Raw genomic sequence first — 21,734 nt, 5'->3', positions numbered from 1 at the left:
AAAAAACCCTGTCAAGTCCATAATATTATATCAGCATGAGTGTCAAACTGGACGACTACAGGGACTCGTCTCAAGATCACTCATTTAACAATTCATCTATTGCCAAAATTATAAATGGAAAATGATTGAATATGTTACAATCTGGAATCTCAGATGTGTTCGTACATAAAATTCACAAACCCGGTGAAGTTTTCCAGTTAGTGTTTATTCTGTTTAGAATGCAGTGGGAAGTATTTCTCTCTGTTCCCTGATCATTCCGATTGAATTTCAGCGAGTGAAGATCAAATTTCTACTTCCATACGCAGATATTGATGTTATGAAATTCAAATGATGTGGATTTGAAAACACATGGATCGTAAGGTAATAATTATTTATTTATTAGTATTCAGTGAAGTTGTTGATGCCCATGAGTGTGTCGTCAATGCTTTTAATTCTACTATTCCAACGGACAGTCTGACAAAGTTTTTGACGGATGTGATAATAATTCACAAGCTTGAAATGCAAATTTTTTTCAGCCCTTTTACTTATAATTATGCTGGATAGATTCAGAAGGTTTTTGCTTAGTTCATTATACTTATTTTATGGAAGTTTATTTTGTGGCTTAAATAAATTATATATTACACAGAGATTGACATGGTTTGGTTTCAGCTGTCGCATATTTATTGACTTTAGAAAATCAAGTTAATGTTTTACTAGGAAAGGAGTAGTTTTGATTCACAAATTTGTGAAGAGATTTTGGCTGGTCCATACTTTCTGAGACCCTTTAAAGTTCTGATTGAGGGTCAAGACTTGGTTTTATAGGGATAAGGTTATAATAAGGTTAAGGGTTATGCGCTTAAAGGGTAAGGAGCTAGAGATTGCATTGTCAATGAATGTCCTCACAAACATATATGTACGAGAGGGAGTGTGTGTATGTGTGTGTTGGCACTTGTACCTGTTTCTGTGAAGGTTACTCCAGTGATATCCATTTCTTAGCACTCAGGTTTGTTTATATAAAGCAGCTTGGTGTTTTTATTCTCATGCACTCATTTCACTTTTCGTTCAACACTGTGTGTATGTATGAGAGTGTGTGTGTGTGTACAGTGTGCATATATTCAGCTTTGAGTCCTAAAGTGACTGTCAAATCCTCTTTCAAGTGTTAAATCCCACCTGAAGCTTGGAATGCCCCTAGGAATGTTTTGAACATCAGCAAGGCTCTCAGAGTGCCCATGGTCCTTGGGCTTTGTCTCTCTCTTTCCATGGACATCCTGGAAATGGATATTTTAGCCACATGCTGTAATGTTGAGGGGTTTCGTGAAGATGAGATTCATTATGGAGCGTGGCATTTGCATCGTCTATATTCTCATAAAAAGATTTATTTAAACAAATACAATTATTTATTTTCTTATTTTAAAACACATGGGGTGTTTAATAATCTTTCACGTGAGCCAGATGCCAGTATAGTCAGATATCAGTAAAGTAAGTCAGATGCCAGTAAAAATGTTGTTGGTGGTTATTATTATTTATTATTTGTTATTGTATTTTAGTTTGGTGATTCTGTCCACACAGACCAGGCATTTGCCTTGAGGGCTGCTCTGCCTGAGTGATCTTTAAGGGGTGAGCAGAGAGAGAACAGCAGGCGCCCTCCCCGATCACACCTCTTATATAACATTCTCTTCATGTGAGAGGATGAACCCAGAAGCTCTTTACCACACTTTTAAGTAGCTGATTTTCCAATAGTCTCAACCACTGGTCTGCTGTGTACATTCACCAGTTTAATATAAGAGTTTTACTGCTAAACAGTCTCCAAGCGGTTTTGTGTTGTAGCCATCATTCTTTAGGGAAGAATGAGTGCATTGTATCTATCTCCAAGAACCCAAAATGTAAAAAAAAAAAACTAAAAATCCCTGAAGTGTTGAATTGTATTAATTAGTGGTGCTTGCCAAGGCGTGCTTCACTATTGCTATTGCCAAACCCATTTATGAAACCTTGACGCGTAACTTGTTTCAAATGCACTTATTGTATGTGTAGCTTACATATGATGGTATTTTTACCAGCTGAGAACTCACAAAGAGCATAGAAAATGTGTAAAGGAGTCAAAACCGCTTCGGAAATTCCTGCATTGCACACAAATAAAGATCTGCGGCAAAGAGGTGACATTTCTGAAGCCTGTAACGAACTACAATGGGCAACATAACTCCTATGATGAGAAAAAAAAAAAAAAAAAACAGGTAGTATACTTTTTAGGGTCACATCTCATGAAATGACATGCTGTTTTTGGTTCGATACCAAATCAGTATAGTAAAAATGATTTCTGAAGGATTATTTGACTGTAATGATTCTGAAAATTCAGCTTTAACATTACAGGAATAAATTACGTTTTATATTATATTAAAATAGAAAATTTGAATGCCACTTTCAAAAACATTAAACAATCTTCCAAACCTTTCAATGTTTGTGTAAATTTTATAGGAACTTAATTATTTTATCATACAATGTGCAAAAACCATTTTTACAACCATTTTTATAGGCACAGAAACCAACCAGAACACCCTTTGCTACCAAAGAGCATGTTATCAGCCACTCTGCCTGCATGGAAATTGTTTTTCAGTCTATTTGATAATTATTATTAATAATTAGCATTAATCATCCTAGATGGGTTTGTAGTTATTGAAACCAAAAAAGGTTAATGTCTTTAAGTTTCCTGATTCGTGTTAATCACCGGGGGAAAAAAAGAAAAGAATTTAAGCCCACAGCTTTGACAAACACCACAAAGCATCTACTGTAGTTCTGAATGAGTACAATGATGTTTTTATGTAGGAGCACAGCAGCAGCAGTTCTATTGGAAAGATTGAGCCCATCTCTCCTGTGAGCCCGGTGCCCATGGAGGCTGACCTGGACCTGGTTCCCTCCCGCCTCTCTAAAGAGGAGCTAATCCAGAACATGGACCGTGTGGACCGGGAGATCACCATGGTGGAGCAGCAGATATGCAAACTGCGTAAAAAACAGGTAAGCCTCACCCCAGTTATCTTAGCTGTAAGTATGTAGAGAAATTTAGAGAGCAACTCTATGAACCCTCAAATAAAAATGTCCCCGCCAAGCACATAGTGGCCATTTATTTGCATAAAGGATCCTAAAATCTCTTTTTCATGATAAGTTGGCCTTCTAAAATAAGCACCAGGAAGCATAGCAAAGCTTTTTATTTAGAAGAGGACAAGGATTTATTTCTAAGTACAGCTCAGTAATAAGCACAAGTGGATACTTTTCATCCACGGTGGAGTTAGTGTTATGTAATCTGGACGCTTTGAGTCTGGTAGCAGTAGTAGATGAGTGTGTGTGCGGGGAGCCGAGTTGTGATTATTGTGTGGTTATTGCCTCAGCAGGCCACACGGCTACAAACACACTTCCTCTGCTTCCTTTCGGTCTCCTTCCTTCCTTTTTCTTTCCCTCTCAAGCTCTCTTTCTCTCTCTTGGCAGTGCCATCACTCAGTGGTCTACTTCAAACAGTAATTCAGCAGTATAATTTCAAGTCACTTATTTCAGCGGAATAATCGCATCATGTACATTCAACTATTATGTTTTAATCTGCAAATATATAATAAGACTATTTTATAAGGTTTTTTTTTTTACATTTTTTTATCAGAGCCATTGCAGAAAATATATAAACAGACCCTGTCTTCTTGTAAAACACCCCCCCCCCCCCCCCCACCCCCAATTCACTTGAGCTTTTGGACCGCGTCCAAACTGCTGCTCTATAAATCGAAGCCACCTGCGCTCCATGGGATAGTCCATTGTGGGGTCGATGGTGGATTGGAGAGGGAGTGAAACGGCTTTGAGCCTGAGTGGTTGTATAAGTACAGTCACGCTACCAAGAAAAATGAACCTCTCCTCATCTGCCCCACAACCCCATACTGTTTTTTTCTGAAAGATTTGGCATCTTTTTTCAGTGAGGTAACGGACCCCGTCCATCTCTCTCCTCTCCCCTCAGGTTTGCTCCAAGCATTAAAACATCTGGGGCAATTAAATGGTGCGGTAAACTTTAACGTAAAGCGGGGGAGGGATGAAGAGAGAAGTGAGAATATCAGATTACCGCGTGTTTGTCTGTCTGTGAGCTCGGCGGGACGGCTCGTTTATTTTCTTTTACTCAGCGCACACACAGACTAGAGTTGATCCATATGAGTTTGGGCTTATGTTTGCAAGGAGGCCCATTTTAGGATTTCATTGCAGCCAGGACCTCTGTGTTTGTGTGTGCATATTTGTACAAACTGTTTTTATTTAATCTTTTTTTAATTATTGGTCTTTGACTATAAAGTTGTCTTGCCGTACTCTTGGCTAAACTGTTTGTGCTTTTCAGCTCATCGGTAGTTAATATGAGCTCACATAATATTGGATCCTTGTTGTGTCTGTCTGCTTATTTTAACAGCGTTACATTAGTCGTCTTTTATCAGTATAAATAAGAGTTTCAGTGTAGTTATTGTATCGTCCTTTAGTCAGATACAAAACAGCCGATGATCAGGGCCGATTAAATCCTGTCCATCAAAACAGGGTCCATAAAAATGTGTCTGACTGCAACTCATACTGTATGTGAAGAAAATGTCTCGTGTGGAATTGAGGGCAAGTTAATGTAGTGCGCCTCTCATCCATTACTTCCAAAGAGCTTTGTTACTTTCTATGCGACACAGTCTCATCTTTTAAATTCTGTCCATTTTATTCTGAAATTAATAAATGGTCTTTTGACAATCTTAAATGTGGAAATATGCATTACAACTTACCGAAACCTGTCTCATATAATCACTTGTTGTTTCTTTCAACTGTGGAAATATGTCAATAAAACAGCTTTTGAACAATGTCACTTAATTTTGCATTTACCTCAGAAAAGAGAAAAGTTATCCTATCTTCACAGTTCATTAGTTATCTAAAAAAACACCAGAGAGGACCTTATTTACTGTTAAATATATCTCCATGTTTGAATAAATTTCTCATGAAGACGAGTGCTTATGAAAACTGCTTATGTGCATCTGCTTTAAATACAAACATTTCACTTTTTATTGGCGTGTAATTATATCTGAAAGTAAATAGCAGTTGAATATAATGCCTCTGTTGTTAATTGTAAACTGTAATTTTATAGTGTACCAAATGAGATGGTTCCCTGTGTAGTTTGCAGCCTTATTATTTTTTTTTCCTTAAAGCTACACTGTGTAACTCTTAGTTTTTTCTTAGCTAAACACGTAGTTCTTTCAAAAATATATGTGCTCATTAATGTATATTTTAAGGCCGGGACTTGATTAAAAAAGTAATCTAATTAATTAGAGGCTTTGTAATTAATTATTGCATTTTAATTGCATAAATATTTGAACTGAGAAAAGCAAGAAGATTTTTTTTCACATGATTTTTTAGTATACCATTGAATAATGACTGAATACATAAGCTTAAGCAACAGAATATTGTTTATTTTTGTTCAACCAAGTCCAGCAGAGACAAGTGCAATTGTATATGTTTTGCGTTGAGGTGAAACTTGAGGGTCGATGTGATATGCGAATTCCTTGTTGCATAGCTTGCACACAACCATGCTCTTAATGACGCTTCCATCCGTTCGTTTTCGTATAACAAAATTTCCCATCGACGGGACCAACCAAAGCGGTCTCGTCAGCTTCTTCGTTCATGTTCACTGTGGTTTGTTATCTAGTTGTCTGAAGCATAGACTGTAAAAAAAGTCATGAACGCTAGTTGGTGGTCCAGTATAATCGGTCCGCCGAAACTAATCCAGTGAGAAATGTTCCACGGAAAAATAAGTGCGATTAAAATGCGTTAATTTTTGTGTAATTAATTAATGCGTTAAAGTCTGTAATTAATTACTTTATTAACGTGTTAAAATCTCGGCTCTAGTATATTTACTTCGTTCAAGTAATAAAGTATTCTCGTGAGTGTATAATATGCCATTGAAAATACATACGGGTAAGGGGTTCTAATGTCGGTCGCCATGTTGCCCCTCCATCTTGAAAGTACATTAGCCAAAGAGGGACATACCCGTTAATTCAAGCTTTGCCTTTCGCTTTTACGTTTGAGTTAACACTCATGGACGAGGTTGAACTGGAAGCCATGTTAATCTTGGACTACATTGGCCACCGTAGGAGTTAAAACAAAATCGGAATTGAGAGCAACAGAAACTGATATTCACTGGATGGTCATATACCTTTTCACCGCTAGATGGGGGTAACAATCACACAGTGTAGCTTTAAGAAAAATCTAACTATTTGTATCTTTCATGCTCTCTATTTTCTTTTAGCAACAACTGGAGGAAGAGGCTGCAAAACCCCAGGAGCCAGAGCGCACCATCTCACCTCCACCCAGTGAAGCCAAACATCGCAGCCTTGTCCAGATCATCTATGATGAAAACAGGGTGAGAACAAAAACACACTTACTGCATCTTGTATACTCTATGTGTGTGTCACACACACACACACACACACACACACACACATATATATATATATATATATATATATACACATTTAAAACAGTTTTTGTCCTAGGTACACTTTTTTTCGGGTACTTTGTTGGTATGTTTCCATTTTTTGGGGTGAAATACTACGTGTGTGTGTGTGTGTGTGTGTTCCTCTGTTAGACAAGTACACATATTTTAAACAAATGAATGTTGATGTTCAGGAAAAAAATCATCTTTGAACAGACACAGGTAAGTCAAACAGCTGTGACAGATCTTAACGAGAGAAATGAGCTGTTAAATGTGTAATGAGGTGCTGCAGTCAATTGGTGGTGAACTCAGCCCCTCCACCACCATATGACTCAGTCCATTATGCTGAATCACACCACCTCTCAAGCTCCAGAGACTCTCTCTAACAGAACCATTGGCTAATCTTAATTCTCACGCTGTGTACTAAAATTACTTTGCTGTTAAAAGCATAATACATACTTGTAAATTTGTATAAAGACAGAACACCAGAATTAGCATGTACCAGCTGTCATACATTTGTGTATTGATGTGACAGACCCCCCTCTGCTGCACATTAGCATTAGACTCTAGCTGGAAATTTGGACATTATTCCTTGCCTGTACTTGTCTACAGTAAGAAAGTCAAAACGGAACCTTTACAGAAAATAAAAATGGAAATAGTTGTCCATCTAGGCTCCTTTGAAATACTTTGAAGCGCTATGATTTGGAGTGCACTACTACTTAAGTTTATATATTATATGCAATGTATTCTATGTAAATTAGGATGCTGTTCTGGAAAGTCATACAGTATAGAAAGTCTGTGGTGCTAGTGGTCCCTCTAGTGGGGAGAGACTAGAGAGTCTCAAACCAGGCTTATATATATTATATAAAATATTTATTTGCATCTTGCGTTTTTATGAGAAATTGACTTCAAGTAATTTATGTTAATAATTTTGTTATTAACAAATATGTTAGTAATGGAGTTTTGGCTGTGATAATCCGTTAACATATGATTATAAAAGCACAAAAAAGCATGAAGACAGTTATACAATATTTGGGCCATCTGAGAGTCCATTATGGAGCTCATTTTATTTGTGTGCTGGTTTTTGCGTCTTGACTGTCTCTCAAACAACCTCCTGAGGTTTTGAGTGATCAAATTACTGGCTATCATTTGACTGGCATTTTTGGCACAACATTTCTGCTTACCCTGCTGAAAGCCTCATGTATCTCCATCATAATTGAATCTGCCTTTTACTGTTCTCTGCCTCAAGTGTATCCAGGTCTGTACTCTGTACTTTCGTTTCCCATGTCAGGTGGTTCTGGCTTCCGTCCTGCTGTGATCTTTTAATCACACCCTCCATCTCTTAATCCATTAAGGTCTCTCATGCTGCGATACTGCCGAAGAGGGCTCACTCCTTCCTGCTCTCTTCCAGGAAGCACTCGATGCTCTCTGAAATCCATGAGATAGAATACAGGAGCTAGTTTTGTTAAAGCGCCAGTATCACACCAAATCACAGTGGGAGAGGAAATTGTCTTATTAAAGGTGCCATGTTCTACAATAGTGGTTTGTTGTTTTCCTTTCAAGTGCACTGATAATGTTGGACAAGATTCCAGCAGGAAAACTGGTTTTGTATTCTTTCTCCCTGGGAAAAAAAAAACAGCCAATTTTGGCTACTGTACCTTTAATACACCTCTATGTAAATATGATTATCTAACCTATTTGCATTTGGCAAATCAATTAAACAGCTAATCCATGAAAAGTTTGCTCTAACAGTAAACTAGTATCCATTAAAATACAAATACTCCAAAGCAACCATGCATGCAATTAATTGAATTATTCTTTGTATAAATATATCGTTTTTATTAAATCGTTTTTTAGAATAATATATGGACCAATGGCTTTCTTTATATATTAATGTTGTAGTATTAATAAATTATAGTAATATTATTTAATAATTTTAATTACATTTTGTAACTTAAATCTACTATTTAAATCGTAACCTTCATAATATGAAATAAAGATAAATTGAAGAAATATTAATAGATTGATCAGGTATCAGTGCAGCAGTTTCGTATGTCAGGGCTGCTGAATTTGCTGTATTCTGAATATTTATGTAAATGTGGCTGGTCATAATTGACGTCATAGTCAGTGATATTTGAACAACTTGGTCTTTATAAGGAGTGTTCCTAGTATTGTGAAAGCAAGGGAAAGCCAGTTTTCCATGTTGCTTCACCTTTAAAATGATTACAGGCTGATTGTTTACTTATTTTGTGACAATTTAAAATCGGATCTGCTGAATGAAAAAAAAGCTGCTCTTAGTGAGATCATACACAAGAATATGTTGCATACACTAGGTAAATTAAGTAAGCATCAATGGATAGTAGAAAATGCCCTATTTATCCAATCTGAGTAATGGAGTAAAATCACCCCATTATTTTTAAAGGGTGCATTAGTACCTGTGTGTGACTATTCCTAAAAGTTTTGTTTGCGCGAGAAAAGAAAAAATGTACTTTTAGGGCTTTCGTTTTGTATGTTTGTGTGGAAGAGACACACAAGCCACACAAAACTGCCTGCAATCTGCTGTTTTTGTCACCATATTCCTATTTGGTCTCAATTTTTTTTCTTTCTTTCTCTGTTGCAGGACAGCACAGAATGTAATAGATTCTGCATCTAATTGGATTACCTCCCCAGCCATCTTTCCCTCCCCGTCCTCTTTCATAAAGAGAGGGGAGAGGTAGATGGCAGAGGGCAGCGAGTGTATTCTGTTGAGAGCTCTATTAATAGTACATCCCTTATACACTTGCTTGTTTATGTGTGTGCGCTAGAGAGAGTGTAAGGTGTGTTGCTGTGGTGACGTGCTGCTGACATGTGCGCCTTGTGTGTTTTTTTGAACAGAAAAAAGCAGAGGAGGCTCACCGCATCCTGGAGGGACTCGGACCCCGAGTAGAGCTGGTGAGTCCACGTTTATCTCCTTTTATTTTCACATATCGTCCCTCTTTTTTTCCCCAGCAAAGTATCTGCTCAGCTCATGTACTTGCACAGTGTACTTTTCAAAGATTGGTCATGTCACATTTGCCAGTTATGTCAGAGTTGACATATAGGGTCTTCAGTTTGTCATCATGTTCTGTGACAACATACATCAAAAACATCATAATATTTTAATATTGAACAGGTTTTTCTAAAATGAACGATTTGATTTCTCAAATTATATAAAAAAAGATATATATTTTTTTACATTTGTGTCACATTTGAGGTGGATGAAAACCTACTGCTGTAACATGACCTCCACAGTGTTAATTGAAATATGAACTCCTTCACCCTGCGAGTCTGTAACACTACATACACTGCTGCCTATTTGTTATCAACATTGCTGTTGACCTCGTGCAGAAGCGTTTAGCACAACATCCATTACATTAGAAACCAAACAGGAAGTGACCTCCAATGTCTTGATAATCAAGACGATATAGCAGTCTTTCTAGTGCCGCCCATTTGATCAAATGCTCTGGACTTCCGTGACTTACTGCCACACATCCATTTTCCTTCACATCCAAAACCCTTCACTTGACCTCTCAAACGAGTGCATGATGAAGATGATAGCAGAAGGTTTTAGATGTGGTGTTGGAGAGGACCGTCTTCTTTGTGTTTCTGGGCTTTGCTAAAAAAATGGGACGTTAGAAAAAGAAAAGTTCTCCCAGTGCTGGGCTGCCTTGATGTGACCGCGGTGTTTGTGTGTGTGAAACTGAACTCTACCGCTTTCATCTGTCTCCCCTACAGCCTTTGTACAACCAGCCGTCTGATACCAAACAGTACCATGAGAACATCAAGATGTGAGTATGCCTCTCTCTGTCTCCCTCTCTTTCCTTAAAAAACTCAAACAACTGTGTCCATCTGAAATTTGAAGCTTAACCAATTACAATCATGCTTCTTTTCCATCTCAATTACTGTAGTTTATAATTATTAAGGGATGAAACTGAGAACTAGCATTGTAGGCACAGAGGCATAGAGCCCAATTAATATTCTAATATTGAATTTCCTTATATGTTCGTTCGTTCGTTTAGTCCTTCATTTACAGAATTTATTTGGTCTTCATAATTTTGCCTATGAGCCCTGTGCATCATTTAGGGGTTTTGAACTGTTCTCTTAGTTGCATATTATCACTTGTTTATCCCCTACTTCCAATTTTCTGTAATCCTTCAATGATGTTTTGGCTTATTTGGCCTCATAATATTCAGACCGGCAAATGTGTGCGTGAGAAAGAGAGAGAATATATTTCAAATTTTCATTTTAAGATTTTGTACTCAGGAGTTCTTTATTGACCTGAGCAGCACCAGTGAGAAATACACTCACCAGCCACTTTATTAGGTACACCTGTCCAACTGCTCGTTAACACTTAATTTCTAAGCAGCCAATCACATGGCGGCAACTCAGTGCATTTAGGCATGTAGACATGGTCAAGACAATCTCCTGCAGTTCAAACCGAGCATCAGTATGGGGAAGAAAGGTGATTTGAGTGACTTTGAACGTGGCATGATTGTTGGTGCCAGAAGGGCTGGTCTGAGTATTTCAGAAACTGCTAATCTACTGGGATTTTCACGCACAACCATCTCTAGGGTTTACAGAGAATGGTCCGAAAAAGAAAAAACATCCAGTGAGCGGCAGTTCTGTGGGCGGAAATGCCTTGTTGATGCCAGAGGTCAGAGGAGAATGGCCAGACTGGTTCGAGCTGATAGAAGGACAACAGTGACTCAAATAACCACCCGTTACAACCAAGGTGGGCAGAAGAGCATCTCTGAACGCACAGTACGTCAAACTTTGAGGCAGATGGGCTACAGCAGCAGAAGACCACACCGGGTGCCACTCCTTTCAGCTAAGAACAGGAAACTGAGGCTACAATTTGCACAAGCTCATCGAAATTGGACAATAGAAGATTGGAAGAACGTTGCCTGGTCTGATGAGTCTCGATTTCTGCTGCGACATTCGGATGGTAGGGTCAGAATTTGGCGTCTACAACATGAAAGCATGGATCCATCCTGCCTTGTATCAACGGTTCAGGCTGGTGGTGGTGGTGTCATGGTGTGGGGAATATTTTCTTGGCAATCTTTGGGCCCCTTGGTACCAATTGAGCATCGTTGCAATGCCACAGCCTACCTGAGTATTGTTGCTGACCATGTCCATCCCTTTATGACCACAATGTACCCAACATCTGATGGCTACTTTCAGCAGGATAATGCGCCATGTCATAAAGCTGGAATCATCTCAGACTGGTTTTTTGAACATGACAATGAGTTCGCTGTACTCAAATGGCCTCCACAGTCACCAGATCTCAATCCAATAGAGCATCTTTGGGATGTGGTGGAACGGGAGATTCGCATCATGGATGTGCAGCCGACAAATCTGCGGCAACTGTGTGATGCCATCATGTCAATATGGACCAAACTCCCTGAGGAATGCTTCCAGCACCTTGTTGAATCTATGCCACGAAGAATTGAGGCAGTTCTGAAGGCAAAAGGGGGTCCAACCCGTTACTAGCATGGGGTACCTAATAAAGTGGCCGGTGAGTGTATTTGTGTAAGAGGTAATGTGTGTGTAGATCATGGGCGTTGAGCTGCATTCTAGGTTCCAGTGTGTCTCGTACAGCAGCAAACAGTGCCACCTCTGCAGCTTCACAATTAATCTCACTCGCACCCATACATGTATTAACCAACCATTTAAAGAGACCTAAGTGCACCCGTCGTACATGTCAAAGGCAGTCTGAGCGATATCTGAAACCAGGTGCACACACACACCTTCATGTTGGAATCAATCATTAATGCAGGATGAGAGTAGATTAATGTCGTGTGAGAGGCTGGTGGCCAGGAAGTAATCGTTATGGAGTGAGAGAATTAAGGCTGATTACTAACTAATCTGACCTGCATTGCTCGTTAACTTACTGACTGTCTGACATTGAAGTCATGTCTATGGCCATAGAGCTGGGGTCTTTTTATCTTGGGCCAGTATGCAAAATGTTTATGATTAGGGTTCCTTTCTATCACAAAAAGCTCACTAAAATATAAACTTGGGCTTGACATTCTCTTGATTTGTGCATGCAAATGTTATATTGACAAGTTTAATGTTTTAACTTTCCCCTTTACAGAAATCAGGCAATGAGGAAGAAGCTCATTCTGTATTTCAAAAGAAGAAATCATGCTCGGAAGCAGTGGGTAAGTGATAGCATTCAAACACAAATACACAACAGGATAGCATTGTTGGAGCTCCCTGTATCTGAATATTAGGCAACCAGCATATAGGTATCCATAGAGGTGGTTGAAGTGATCATGTCATTGAAGTTATTGAATGATGGGGTGGTTAAAATGACATTGGAACTGTTAGCTGTCAGGAATCAGTTTTATTTAAATGTTTCCTCTCTTGATGACTTTACTGCAGTGTGCTGTGCCTAGATTTTGATTTTCATCTTTTACATTCTGACTGGTGTGCTCAGGAACAGAAATTCTGTCAGCGCTACGACCAGCTAATGGAGGCCTGGGAGAAGAAAGTCGAGCGCATTGAGAATAACCCACGCCGCAGAGCCAAAGAGAGCAAAGTGCGGGAGTACTATGAAAAGCAGTTTCCTGAGATCCGCAAACAGAGAGAGATGCAGGAACGCATGCAGAAGTGAGTGGAGAGTTTTGCGTGGTCATCATGTGTGGTTTCATAAGCTCAGGCTGATGTGTTAACGTGTGTATTTGTGCGTTTTTCTACAGTAGAGTGGCTCAGCGAGGTGGAGGTCTGGCCTCAGGGGCCCGCAGCGAACATGAGGTTTCTGAGATCATCGATGGCATTTCAGAGCAAGAGGTAGGAGTGCAACTTTGATAATCACATAGTGTTTCCTGCACTGCTTTTCGGTGTCAAATCTACAGCACCACAGCTGAAGATTACACTTTACCATAGTTGTTAGCTTTCAGTCTGAATTTATGAGATGAAAAAAAAAAAAAAAATCTATTGAAATATGAATCAATAAATCAAATCTTATACCATTCAAAAGTTTCGAATGGTAATTAAAAAAAAAAAACCCATACGTTTTATTTACCAAATACACATTTAGTTGATCAAAAGTGACAGTAAAGACATTTAAAATGTTAGAAAAGATTTCTATTTCAAATAAATGCTGTTCTTTTGAAATTTCAGGAATCCTCAGCCTTGGTGAGCATAAGAGACTTCTTTCAAAAACATTAAAAAAATCTTACCAACCCCAAACTTTTGAACGGTAGTGTATGTATGTTTCTTAAACAGTATTGTATACACTCAGGGGCTGCAAATGATTCTATAGGAAATGCTGTTACACACAACAGATAAGCATACTCTTGAAAATAAAATGTATGTGTGCCTGTCTGGAAAGTACACACATATCAAAGTGACTTTAAAACTCAAGGTCTCTTGCACAACAAGGAGGGTTTTGTGGCTGATCTACTTCCTAAACTCAGACACAGATTCAGTGTCCACATAGTTGCTTGTTTCTGACTTAGCTTGTGAAAATGACTGTTTCTTTTCACATATTTATATTTCCTTTGCCTTTTTTCTCTTTCTGCAGAATTCAGAGAAGCAGATGCGTCAGTTAGCCGTCATTCCTCCCATGTTGTTTGATGCCGAACAGCAGAGGATAAAGTTCATCAACATGAACGGGCTGATGGACGATCCCATGAAGGTCTACAAAGATAGACAGGTCATGAACATGTGGAGCGAACAGGAGAAGGACACTTTTCGTGAGAAGTACGTTCTGCGCTTATTGTGTGGATGTGCATGTTGATTTTGCATGAATGAATGAGGAGTTGTAAAATCTGATGTATCTGCATGTTGGACCGGCAAGAGCTTTCAAGCGCTCAGCAGTTTTTGTGCATGTGGTCGTATTTGTTATAGGTGCTGTGCTAGGAAAAAAAAAAATGAACAATTGAAATCTGTGCTGATGCTGAAGTAAGCACGACTATTTGAGCAGACTTCTACAGTCATCTACAGGCCAACTGAAAATATCATGCAACTGAAATAAACATGCAATAACAGTAGCCCATATGAAGAGTGTGATTAGTCGACCTGGCAAATTCGCATGACACACTTGAAACACTTTCAAAATCTGTGTGGGGAAATCTTGTATTCTTATTGAAAATTTGCTGAACAATGGTAAATGTGACCACATCTACACCTCCTCTGCAATTGAAAAAAAATCATATACACCACTTAAAGTTCAAGTTTGACTTGACATTGTAGCGATGTGGTGATATGGACATTTTTCCAGATAGATTTTCCTTTTCATTGCATCACTACCACTCTGCACCGAATTTGATTTTAATGTGGCAGCGGAGGGGCTCTGTAAAGCACTGGGTCATGATGCAGAGGTCAACAGCAGAAGGAAGTGAGAGAGATCTAGTCTAGTTGTTAAGCATGACTTACTGAGTGGATGAGGAACCTTACCAGTCTTTAAAATAATGAAATGGTTAAGTATAGCATTTGAAAGTTGTGTTTGATCTGTATCACAACTCTTCCTCTCCCTCATTGCAGGTTTATCCAGCACCCAAAAAACTTTGGCCTGATAGCCTCCTTTCTGGAGAGAAAGGTACACCTGCATCTTTATTAATACCATCCTCTTCATCTCATTGTTTGCACTGGAGGCTGTGTGCACTGCATAAATACGAACTGAGACTATGAGCAGAACGAGTAAGGTTTGAAGTGTTGTGCGTCTCTGCTCACAGACGGTGGCTGAGTGTGTCCTGTTCTACTATCTGACTAAGAAGAATGAGAACTACAAGAACATTGTTCGCAGGAACTACCGTCGCCGAGGCAGGAGCCAGGTAAGCCTGAGACTCTATCTCCCATCCGCACTTTGACACTTAAATGCTGTGTTTCATTCAATGGTACCACCAATGGTAGTATTTGTTTTTGAGGTTGACTATCAACAGAGAAGATAATTATTTTATACATTGTAAAGAGGTTTATTATTGTGTGAAACAATATGTTTTTTAGCGTAAAGCACCGCTATTTTTTATGACTTCATATACTAGCATCTTTGCTAAATCAATTGTACACTTCTGCTGGTTTGTGTGTTCAAATTAAAGGTCCCACATCAAGTGGTGTGGAAAAGCTGGAATTACGACTTTACGAATTAAATGGAAAGCTCTGAAAACCTCAAGGATGTTGTTTAAATAGTATAAGCATTGTTTATTTGCTTGTGGTTCTGTCCACTCTTTTACAGCATTTACGTCATGATTAGAGGTCGACTGATAGTGGATTTTACCGATACCGATAACTAGGTTTTACCGTAAGTGCCGATAACCGATTAATGAACCGATATTTTTAAAATGTATACTGTATCAAAAACCAACATAACACTCCAAGTAAAACCGTGCTGAACTAAAATGTACTAAATTAAATAAATATATAAAAATGAATATATTAAAATGAAAAGTTGTACGGAACAAATTCTACAGAACATAATTTAAACATTAAAATATTACAGGTTTCTTTAGCTTTAACCTAGAAGCATATGTTTTCTAAAGAGTGTTGGACATTTTTATTAATATAATATTTGCAAAGGCCAGAACATTAAAATGGCATAAATGTAGACCTATATTACATGCAAATTTAATTTTGTAGACCCTCTATTACATGCAAAAGTTTGCGTTTTTTTGTGTCACATTGCTTTAACCGCTTGAGGTACTTATGTTAGAGTCCCCACAGCCTTGACGCCAAATATACTTCTGTTCTTTCTCTGCTAATGCAGCATCTAGTCGAAAATTAATTACTTTATAATGATATTGCAACATGGACTGTAGTGTTCTGTATTCTTACCATTTCCCTGTCTGTGTTTTAAATGCTCATCTGCAGTGTCAGTGCTCTCAGTGCAGTGTGTTCTGTCTGTGCTGCATGCTGCCTCACGTGTTACAATAAACAACACAAGTCGCCAGTGGTAATTTTTATTTGCCCGCTAGAGGCCGCTCTCGTTCTGTGTAATGCCAGCAGTCTCTTCTCAGCTCTCTTGTACTGTGTAATGACAGCCAGCACACTCTTCTCAGCCGCTCCAGCAACGGACGCAACTCGGAAAAACTATCGGTGTGGATTTTTACCGATAACAATAGTTCCACCAATCAACTATATCGGTACCAATATATCGGCAAAACTGATGAATCGGTCAACCTCTAGTCATGATTATAGTGTTTATCGTGGCAGTGTGAATTTGGCTTGTCTTTTTAATGAGTTTGTGTTATTAAAAATGAATCTATTCTAGCATGATTCTAATGAGCATCACAGGCACACACCTCAAAGTGAGCTCAAACCATATGAAGTAATTATCCAGCTCTCTGCTCTGTTGGAGTCCGCCGTGATTCTCTCCTGATCTAAAACACACTCATTAATTTCTGTACGCGTGTGTGAGAGAGATCACGCACACAGAGAGTCACGGTACTGTTGCGTCGTGAATGTATGAATGTTTGTGTTTTGGTTGAGAGAGAGAGAGAGAGATTTTTAGATTTTTGTAAACGAATACTTAAAGTCCAAAGAAAGACACCAAACAACGGATGCAGGGCAGAATTAGGCCAATACCCTCTCCTTCTAAACATCCAAAAAAGAGCCATCAAATTCTGGAAACACCTAAAAACAAGCGACCCCAACACATACCATTACCAAGCCCTAAAACACCAAGAGCTGAGCGTAGCGAGGAGTCCCCTGTGCCAGCTGGTGCTGAGACTGACTGGGCTCTCTCCTGCAGAGATCAGCTCGCCTCAGCACACACACACACTCACACACATTCGGCCCGCACAAATTATCAACACAGAACAAGACAAGTACATCACCCATTGGACAAACACCATTAAAAACCAACACAAACTGGAATGTTATTCGGCACTAAATCGAGAGTACACCGTTGCGAACTACCTGAGCACAGTGAGTGATGTGAGACTCAGGAAAACCCTGACGATGTACAGACTCAGCGAGCACAGCCTGGCCATCGAGACGGGCCGGCGCAGACAGACCTGGCTCTCCCGTGAGGACAGACTCTGCCCGCACTGCACCCTGGGAGTGATGGAGACCGAGCTGCACTTCCTCACAGAATGCCCAAAATATGAACACATTAGAGACCACTATTACCCCAAAATTAATAATATATTTCCCCAATTTAACACCTGTAATCCGACCCAAAAACTTTGTTTCATTCTTGGCGAAGAAGCCAAATGCTCAAATATAGCTGCAAAATTTGTAGCATCCTGCCACATCCTGAGGGACGACCAGAAACCAGCAAACATACACTAAACACACACTCTCTCACAGCCTAAGACCTACACACATGTATATAATGTTCAATATTGTTCTTTTTATGTATATATATACATATATATATATATATATATATATATATATATATATATATATATGATTTCTAAATCCATTTTATTTTATTTATTAATCTGTTCATTTTATTATTATTGTTTTATGATATCAGTTTTAATATTTTGTGTACTAAATGTTCCAAATCATTTTCTATGTTGTTTTGACGCTTTGGCAATACAAAATGTATTTTTTGTCATGCCAATAAAGCTTTCTGAATTGAATTGAATTGAGAGAGAGAGAGAGAGAGAGAGAGAGAGAGAGAGAGAGAGAGAGAGAGAGAGAGAGAGAGAGAGAGAGAGAGAGAGAGAGAGAGATCGAAACAGAGACACACTTCCTCCTCCACTGCCACAAATACAGCTCGATCAGAGACCTCTACTTCAAAAAACTTAATAACTTAATACACAACTTTACAGCCATGACTGAAGTAGAGCAGATAAAGATCTTACTAGGAGAGGGACAGACCGCAGCACTGACTGCCAGATACGTGTGTGCGTGCCACAGCCTGAGAGACAGTAGGTGAATGTGTGTGAATGTGTGACCTCAGTGTGTCTCCCTAATGTCCACCACAGTGACCCTCAGTAATGTGTGTATGTGTGTATATATATGTTAAAACACTGTGGTATCAAACGTTCATAGAATTTATAATCTGTTACACTGTTATTTTTTGCAATTAATTTAATTTGTACATTTCAATTTAAGTTGTTATAATACTTTGTTTTTATTGATGTCTTCACTATGCTATGTGTTACAAGCTTTGGCAATATTGTAATATGTACAGTCATGCCAATAAAGCAATTTGAATTGAATTGAATTGAATAGAGAGAGAGAGAGAGAGAGAGAGAGAGAGAGAGAGAGAGAGAGAGAGAGAGAGAGAGAGAGAGAGAGAGAGAGAGAGAGAGAGAGAGAGAGAGAGAGAGAGAGAGAGAGAGAGAGAGAGAGAGAGAGAGAGAGAGAGAGAGAGAGAGAGAGAGAGCAGAAGATGAAATTGTTAGAAGGAGAGCTCTCCCTGTGTGTGTGTTGCCTGCAATAATAACAGGCTCAATAAAAGCTGATAGAATAATGAGCCCACAGACAAACACATTTGTTTTACTGGTCTTCTGCTGCCGGAGCAGTTCTGCTCAGGTCATTAAATATTGCCTGATCTTAATGGGCTCGCATTAAAATGCTCTCAGCCAGTGCCACAAACACAGAAAGCGAGGGATATAGTGGGATGAGCCTGATGAGTGAGAGAAAGCATGAACAAAAGGGAGACAGGAAAACAGAAAGCAAGTTACAGTATGGTTGAGTGCATCTGTATATGTGTGTTTAACTGTGCATGAATAACTGCGTGTGTGTGCATGCAGCACTGTAATGAGGGATGTGGGCAACTGACGTGACATTTAATTGTACTGAAAAAGCCCATTGACTTGTATCTCTTATATTGCTCAAAATAATCTATTCAGATTAAAAGTAAAATGTGAAAACTATAACATAGGGTGGCAATACTCATCATGTGAAATACAGAAATGGATCGACTTTTCAGAAGTTTGGTGTCAATATTTAAAAAAAAAGAATTATATGTAGTGTTATTAAGAATGTATTAAGAATGTATTTAAGAACAATTGTAATAATGAAATAATTAAATGCATATTAAAAACATAAGCTTGTCTAGATACAAAATAGTCACCAATTATTAAGTCTTGCCATTTTTATGCAATCTCCTTTTAGACTTGGACAAGTATTAAACTTGAACTCCATCTAAACCTGTTTTTCAATCTTGTGTTTTTATTGTGCATGCAGTTGACTTCATTATTATTTGACTTTATTATATTTACCACAGGACCATTGTAAGTAAGTAATGAAATATTCAAAAACTGGCAAAAAACAAAAAACAAAAAAACAAACAAAAAAAAAAAAAACAGAAATTTCCCTTATGAAAAATCATACTTGTTATAACAAAATCATGTTGGGAAAAACGTAGTTGTCAGCTTCCTGTGTCTGTGTTTGTGCGTATGGTTATTTAAAGGGATTCCTGCAATCTTTCACTCATTGATCTCTCTGTCCTCGGTCCCCTCAGATTCTGACTCTGTCCCCTCCCCCTTCATCCCCCTGTCGTCCATTTTTTCCCCTTCGCACTTGCCATAGTGGAGTATATTATTTCTTGACAAAAATAGATGGTTTATGGGGCCTCATAACTCAAAATGGAATTCTTCTGTGAAGGAAAACCCAGATACATAGAAGTGAGACCTGGGTGATAGGAACACCACTTCCTCTGGGTGTTTTCCTCACTGTGCTTATAAAGAACATCCTGGTTCTTGAGTGCTTTTTGGGCATCGTAGATAAAATTGAGCTTGAATGGACATATTCAGGATGTTATGTTCATTAATGCCTTCAAATAGGAGAGATGTTTTTTGAGAGGAAGCAATGTTTTTTATGTCTTTTTTTGATTGGCTGTGCTTACAGAATAACCAACAGACCCAGCAACAGGTGAACCGCAACAACCAGGAGGAGAAAGAAGAAAAAGAAAAGGAGAAAGAGAAAGAGAAGGAAAAGGAGGGAGAACGCGAGGAGGAAAAAGCAGAAGGAGAGGAAAAAGAGGATGGCATGAAGTGAGTATTTTTCTCTCTTTTACTGGTTTTCTTTTCCTCTCATCTCACATCAGTCTGTCAGCTGTTTTTTTTTCTTTTCTCTTTGCGTTTTCTCTCATCGAATCCTCTGAAACCTGTGGCCTTACAGCTTGTTTTTCTCTGTGATTCAGCTTAAACAGAGAAGGCACAGTTACATAACCGGCAGGTGGAAAAAGCATTCTGCTGACTTGCCACTCAACGCTGGTGCTAAAGTCCTCTGATTCAGAGCTCTTTTGAGGCGTTTGCGTGTCACAGTCTCTAGGTTAGAACTGTAGTCTTGATACAGAAATTTCAGTAGTCAATACCAGTGAAAGTTTTCAAGTAATCAAGTAAACTGTCAGAAATAATAATAATAAATATATATTGTGTATATATAATATATATGTATTAAGATCTATTTAAATTGAATATGTTTTAGAGTAATAAATAATAAAAAAGACCAGTGACACAGAATAGCTATGTACAGATGCAGATTCTGTATCATTTCAGCCTAATTTTATAAGCTGTTTCTGAATGCTAGTTCATTCACAGGTGCACACGCTATATTAAAATACACCAGGGAAGTACAGGTAACAGTGTATTATTCTAAACTGAACCTGTGCAGTCAGCAGTGCTGTAGGATGTGATTAGAGCACATTAGCACTGGCCCGAATACACAGCCCTCAGTATGCACCACAGGACGCCAGCTATACTTTAAAGCAGTACATTAAGCAGAGTCTGTGCCTTTCTCTGACTCTCCCCACCCCATGATTCTCAACCTGTGGGCACAGCTGCTGCTCCTATATTTAGTACTGTATCTGCAAGATGGATAATGTGCAGGACAGGTAAGATAAATGAGGGTCTGCTCATCCTACAGCCACTTCCTGAAGGTGGGATGAACTTGCTAGAGAGAGCATTTGCATAGTGTGTTCATATGTGTGCATATATGTGTCATTTTTCTGTTGGGGGTGCTCAAAATTTCAACTGCAAATGATTTATTATTTATTAATTCAGAATTGTTGGCCTTTTATTATGGCTTTATTGGATAGGAAAGCGTTGAGATTAGAAAGGAAAGCATGGGATACAGAGAGAGAAGGATGGGATCGGCAAAGGTCCTCGAGCCGGGAATCAGTCTCCGGAGGTGAAGTTTCACTATATTTCGGCTGCGACTCTGATGATTCTGATTTTATTACATTTAGTGTAAATGGAGATAGAAAGTGGACATGGCCAAGCCAGTTGAGGCTCACACAGTCTGTTTGTTTGTAAGAGATCTTGTGGAGAAATCAAAACAAGTGAGCTCAACAGCAAACGCAAGGAAACTCACAGTAGCTCATAGAAACATACTTAACCATTTTTATATGTATAAC

General features: G+C 38.7%; 1 protein-coding gene across 6 annotated transcripts in view; it reads left to right on the top strand.

Annotated features, from left to right (window-relative positions):
* Positions 1-21,734, top strand: part of ncor2 (nuclear receptor corepressor 2) — a 100,666-nt gene that overhangs the window by 44,278 nt on the left and 34,654 nt on the right. For 4 of the 6 annotated variants that reach the window (XM_089119490.1, XM_089119491.1, XM_089119487.1 and 1 more), the window contains exons 5-16: positions 2,800-2,988; positions 6,266-6,379; positions 9,326-9,382; positions 10,205-10,257; positions 12,564-12,630; positions 12,909-13,081; positions 13,171-13,261; positions 13,595-13,609; positions 13,998-14,176; positions 14,960-15,014; positions 15,151-15,249; positions 20,225-20,370. In XM_089119490.1, coding sequence (XP_088975616.1) covers positions 2,800-2,988; positions 6,266-6,379; positions 9,326-9,382; positions 10,205-10,257; positions 12,564-12,630; positions 12,909-13,081; positions 13,171-13,261; positions 13,595-13,609; positions 13,998-14,176; positions 14,960-15,014; positions 15,151-15,249; positions 20,225-20,370 — 1,238 coding nt within the window. The remainder of the gene's footprint in view (positions 1-2,799; positions 2,989-6,265; positions 6,380-9,325; positions 9,383-10,204; positions 10,258-12,563; positions 12,631-12,908; positions 13,082-13,170; positions 13,262-13,594; positions 13,610-13,997; positions 14,177-14,959; positions 15,015-15,150; positions 15,250-20,224; positions 20,371-21,734) is intronic. The other 2 variants (XM_089119492.1, XM_089119489.1) reach the window with 1 other exon arrangement.

Source organism: Pimephales promelas, chromosome 14, assembly GCF_988280905.1.
Source record: "Pimephales promelas chromosome 14, fPimPro1.hap1.1, whole genome shotgun sequence".
Classification (NCBI taxonomy): domain Eukaryota; kingdom Metazoa; phylum Chordata; class Actinopteri; order Cypriniformes; family Leuciscidae; genus Pimephales; species Pimephales promelas.
Note: the sequence above shows the minus strand (reverse complement) of the source record. Positions and strands in the feature narration are given on the sequence as shown.